The 5,647-nt window shown below is 40.4% G+C and overlaps 1 gene segment (V, D, J or C); it reads right to left on the bottom strand.

The window, feature by feature from the left end:
• Positions 1 to 2,316: 2,316 nt before the first annotated feature.
• Positions 2,317 to 2,746, bottom strand: LOC113838267 (the record flags this gene model as incomplete). The annotated part of the segment is given in 2 exon segments: positions 2,317 to 2,621; positions 2,704 to 2,746. Coding segments are annotated over 2 exon segments (348 nt in total), but the record flags the coding sequence as incomplete, so codon positions are not given.
• Positions 2,747 to 5,647: the final 2,901 nt, after the last annotated feature.

Below are 5,647 nucleotides of genomic sequence, written 5' to 3'. Positions count from 1 at the left end.
AACTAAGGGCTGACAAATCCTTGGCAAGAAATTTGTTTCCTGAATGTTTGTCTCTGAAGTCCCAAAAAAGCAAATAGTTTTTTTCCAGTCCCATGGACTTCTATGTATTTTATTTTATTTTTCTCTGTTTTTTTTTTAAATTGCCATGTGATGTATTTTGATCCTTCCTACCCATTTCCCACAATGCTGTGCTCTACCAGCCCTTCCTTACTTTCTCTCTCCCTCCCTCCTGGTACTTCCTGTCTATTCTTCCTCCCCACTGAAGGTTTGTGTCAACTGAATTAAAATGGTGGTTGAAGAATTATTTTCCCAAATCAAAGCAGAAATAGTTCATTTCACTGTGGTCATCATTTATCAATGGCAGCTGTGTGGGCCTAAGCCTCAACCCTGGTGTTAGGGAACAGAAAGTGGATTCCTTTGTTTTTCACCTTCACGCTGAAATGTTCTATGAACTGTGTTTGTGTTGAGGTCAGTAATCCCATATTCTATAGTCTGTTTGTTCACCAAAACTACTGGACACTTGGCTGATGTTTCTATAATAGTATCCACAGAAGACTCAGACCAGGAAAAGTAGATTTTCTTTTCCTTTTCCAGATTCCTGAAACCTGTGATCATTAACTCTGAACTAACACCAACCATCAATTCTCCCATTAATCTTCTCTAACTCACAGGTAAACACTCCAGCTTTCCTGCCTTCAGCTGAGTCAAAGAGTTCACAGCAGTGAGCATGCAGGCAACATGAACAAGAAAACAGCAGTAAAAAGCAGAAAACTGAGATAAAGGACCCTGTTGCCAATAGAAGGGAGATAAAACAGAGACCTCATAGGACAGCACCTGGCTTGTGCACAATGGTCACTCAGACATTGCACAGTATGGGGAAACAAGAAACACCTTCAAAGGGATCAAAACATGGGACATTGGGTTGAAAAGTAATCTTGACAAGGATGCAAATTTCCACGTTAAATTGTGTGAAAATGTGAATCATCTGTGTGTTAGTAGAGCATTAACACATTGGAAGCTGGCGACAGTAGATGGCTTGTTTCTCCCTCTAGGTGAGATAATAACATTTATTCATGGAAGATCTATTTTCTACTCCCCATGATGGGGAATAAATAGGAAGGTTTTCAGATTATTTAAATCCTCTGTGATTTCTATCTGAACCTATCATCACCACGTCTGAAAATTGCAGACCTTTGTGGAAAAACATGGACAGTTTTATTTTCTGTTTATTTGATCTAATAGCAAGAAGCAAATGGATGCCTTAGTTGCTCTATGGGGTCATAATGATCCACTTATTAGAAAATAAGCAAATAGTAATTGTCATAGAATAAGATGTACCAAAGATCCATAGGATATTTTTTGAGCAGCAAGAATAATCCACATATTCTGAAATGTAGTTGACATATGCTTGTTTGTGAGGACACTCACGGGGACATTCATATGCCATGAGGGCATCCAGTTGTTCTGAGTAGACTCAGAGCTTCTTAAGTGCTATGATTAACTCAAACGCTTATGCATGGAGGATTTAAGTGTGAGTCCACACTGAAGTCTCCTCCCATGCCTCTGGCACAGTTAGGCATGCCACATGGGTCAGACACAAGAAAACTTGGCTATTGGAAGCATTGTTCCTGACACTGATTCTGGGGTTGAAGTCCTAATTACAAACTGTGTCTCCAGTAGCCCATATATGGTCCCAGAGTCTTCCATAATACACTTATAAAATGTAATTATCAGTGTAAACATGGGAGAATTTGATTAATTGATGTTTTAATAAAAATGAAAAATTTGTATTTTGCATGAAATATGCCAAATTTGCTTGGGTGTAAGAACCATGACCCCACTCTTTGTACCTCACAAATGAAGTCTTGATCTAAGGAAATCCCTTCCCCTCCTTGTAGGGTGGATAATACAGCTACTTCCTGTCAATGCTCTAGGAAGTGCTATGACAGGAAGATGTGTCTGAGGATGACGGGAATGGAAAATCGAGGGAAGAATTATTTTTTAATGGATCAACTACTGCAATGCCAAGGCCAACTGACTTTTATAAAGAAACTCTAGAGAGACTCAGTGAGACGCAAACAAATATGACTTTACAAAAACACAGATTTCAGAATCAGAGAGAGAAGAGACCTCCTGTCATCTCTGTGCTTAGGGAGTGTGAAGCAAAGGCTGAAGAAACCAGGTGTTTTTCTTTCCAGCTCTAAAGACTTAGAGATCCTGGGCTTGGTTAGGGCTGAGCGCCCCCTGCTGGCCCAGAGCTCCTCTGCCGGGAGGTTTTTGTCTGGGCTCATGCTGAAGTCCCCTCACTGTGTGTCTTGCACAGTAATATGTGGCTGTGTCCTCAGTGGTCACAGAGTTCAGCTGCAGGAAGAACTGGTTCTTGGCTGTGTCTCTGGTGATGGAGATGCGGCTCTTGAGGGATGGGTTGTAGTTGGTGCCACCATCATATCTTATGTACCCCATCCACTCCAGCTTGTTCCCTGGGAACTGCCTGATCCAGTTCCAGTAGTAATAACTGGTGGTGATGGAGAAACCAGTGACAGAGCAAGTGAGGGACAGCGACTGTGAGGGCTTCACCAGGCCAGGTCCTGACTCCTGAAGCTGGATCTGGGACAGGACACCTGCAGACAGGAAGAGTCAATTCTGTCAATCACATGTTGTCACATCCCCTCATGGACACATGTATGAAATGGTCACACTCACCAGGAAGGGCTGCCACCAGGTACAGAAGACCCAACAGTCTCATCTTCTAGGCTACACCCCCTTTTCTCAGAGGTCAGCCTCCTGTGAGAGAGCTGTGAGCTCCCACAGCCCAGGAGGGGATTTAACTTAGAGCTAGAAGATGCATTTGCATGTGGGGAGTCGGCTTAGTCTTTATAAATGAGAAGGGTTCATACCACTCCATTTTGTTATTACAACATGGCCATTATTTTCCCTGACTTCCTACACTGTGAGTCTGGAAGAAGAGAGCTTTGGCACCCAAGGATCACAGGAAACACATATTGACATGACGTCCACTTCCTATCCCAATGTCCCCACCAAATTCTTCTCTCTTATATTTTTAAGTATCAGGTCAGTGATAACCTTTTTTTTACACTCTTGGTTTCCTGAGTTCCTTGTTTCTGATTAGGAAGCCCACACAGCTCAAGTTTTCCTTCCCTTCTCCACACATATGATGGGTTTCCATCTTTCTCATGAATTTTGCTCGCTGTCATCTTGTTGTAGCACAGGGTCCACACCTACTTCTCGCTCCCTCCAGACTGTGGAATGTAGAGGAAACACCTGCTGTTAGAATCAGCTGCATCCCATAATTCTTCCTCCCTCATCAACTCCCAAGTCCTCCCTATCATTGTACACTGCCTTGCTCTCTTTTCAAAACAGACATCTATCTAGTGAATAATATCAAATAAATTAAAATGATATAAAAATTAATATGTTAGTACAAGACTAAACAAAATAAAAACTGAAGTAAAAGAGCCCAAGAAATGGCATAAGAAATAGGTATGGTTGCAGAGACCTCCTGATTTACATACTCAGCAATCCCATAAAAACACAAACTTAGAAGCTGTACTATATAGTCAAAAGAACTGTAGGACAAAATAAGAGATAAATAAATAAATGTATAAAATGTCAATAAAGCCAGGTGGTCTCTTGAGACAGGGAACCTCCTGAATGCATTTGATTGGATTCCTGATGACATCAGCTAATGGACCTCAGCCTATGCTTAGGAGTGTTTGATTTCCTCGGTTAGACTCCTTTAGAGAAATCTCATTTTTCATGTGAAGAATGTTATAAATGGAAATAGTTTCAGGTTACATGTGCACTTCTGTGCACTCTAGACCCACAACTGCTATCAAACCTTGCAGTTCCTACTTTTTCATTACAGCAATTGATACTACTGTGAGATCAATTGTCTTCATGGTGGTTGAGAGAGCCTTTGAACTGGGTCATTTCTGTTATTATAGCATTCTGAGGAGAGTGACATAGATTCCACGAACTAACTGACCTTGTATCCTTTTAGGGAGGTTTCTAACTGTCATAGGAGATGATCACTTGGGGATTGTACGTGGTTAACTGAGAAAAATAAACTCTTGAGTAGAGTCAGGAAACGCCCTTGCTGGCCACTCTTCACCGGTTCCTCAGGCTCTGCATAACTCATTTACTTAGGTTTTCCTTGTGACTGTTTCAAGCAACAATATTTAACAAAGCTATTGATCACACAAATTTAATGTCATTTGAAAATCATAATACTAAATATCAGACTTGTCACACTGTGTTGACTTTGACAGCACATGATCTCCAATAGATTAAACTCATTCCTTGGGAGGGATTGCTCTCAAATGTTTGTAGAGAGATTTGTAATGTCTCCACTCATGCACAGCTCAGGAAGGATGTCCTAGGAATCTTGTGTGACTAGGCATCAGGGCAGCTATAAGAAGGAGTTCTGTGGAGACTGGAAGCTTTACCTCCTCTTAAGAAATCCAGTGTGTCCCCACAAATGTCAATCCTATTAAACTTGTATGAGTCCAGCAAGTTCAATTCGAATAACAACCCATTATTCATATCACTGTTAATCTTTCTGTTGAAGTATCCCTGAAATTCACAGATATGGGATCTTTCTTTCCTTTCTATCCTGACAGGAAGATTTCTATTTGAGCAAGAGAGTTCATGATGTCATAAACACTTCACTTTCCAAAGACTACAGGGCACTATGCCTTTAAGGACAAAGGTATTTTGTTCACCCTTGCCTGTTGCAGGAAACAATCCTGAGTATCATGTTATCTGCTAGAAATGGCCCAGAGGTTAAGGAGGGATAACGAGGAACTTTGAGAAGAAATTCCAGGAGGAAAATAAATACACTGGCAAGAAAACAGACAAGCGAATCAGCTCTCAACCTGAGGATGCTCATGTATGTGAGAGGAGACAGGTCACATGGGAAGGAAATTGGATTTGCTAGCAACAAGTTTGGTTTAGGCAGCTTGTTGACTTTATATGAGTAAAGATGTTTAAGTCAGAGAATCCACTTTGGTGATGGTTCTTATTATTGTTCTCTTAATATAAATTGTCAGATTTTGCCATGATATCAAGACAGAATTATCTCTGTTTTAGATATTCTCTGTACAGTAAAGGTGTATATACATTCTCCTAAGTAAAGAAGAATACAAGATCAAAATCAGCATTCATAGACAGAAATAATCAGGTTCAGATATGTCAAAGTTATAATAATGCATTGAATCAACAGAAGTCTTAAGTGGCCCTTTCTGCCTCTTAGAAGAGAAATATTGTGTATGGGGGAGGTTTATTGTGCACCATACACCAATGTCCAGTAAATGTCAATCAATGTCAGTCTAGAACCTGTGTCAAGAGATTCCAATTTCAGGGAACAGGGGAATGATTACCTAGGGCTCCTAATGGCATGAATTCTTCACTTACACTGCCAGCTTGGAAACACATGGCTCTAGCATCAATGTTATCTGAGCATGAGCAAAAAGTAGCAAATCCCACACCCTGAGGACTCCATAGCATGATTTTCGGTACCTTCTGTAACATGAAAACAATAAGAAACTTAACTACAACTTACAAAAACAATTCAATTAGAATTACTTATAAATAAATGTCTAAAATTAGATTCATGAGGAAAGGTAAA

Source organism: Cricetulus griseus, chromosome 5 (genome assembly GCF_003668045.3).
Source record: "Cricetulus griseus strain 17A/GY chromosome 5, alternate assembly CriGri-PICRH-1.0, whole genome shotgun sequence".
NCBI lineage: Eukaryota > Metazoa > Chordata > Mammalia > Rodentia > Cricetidae > Cricetulus > Cricetulus griseus.
This window is presented reverse-complemented; position numbering and strand designations above follow the sequence as displayed.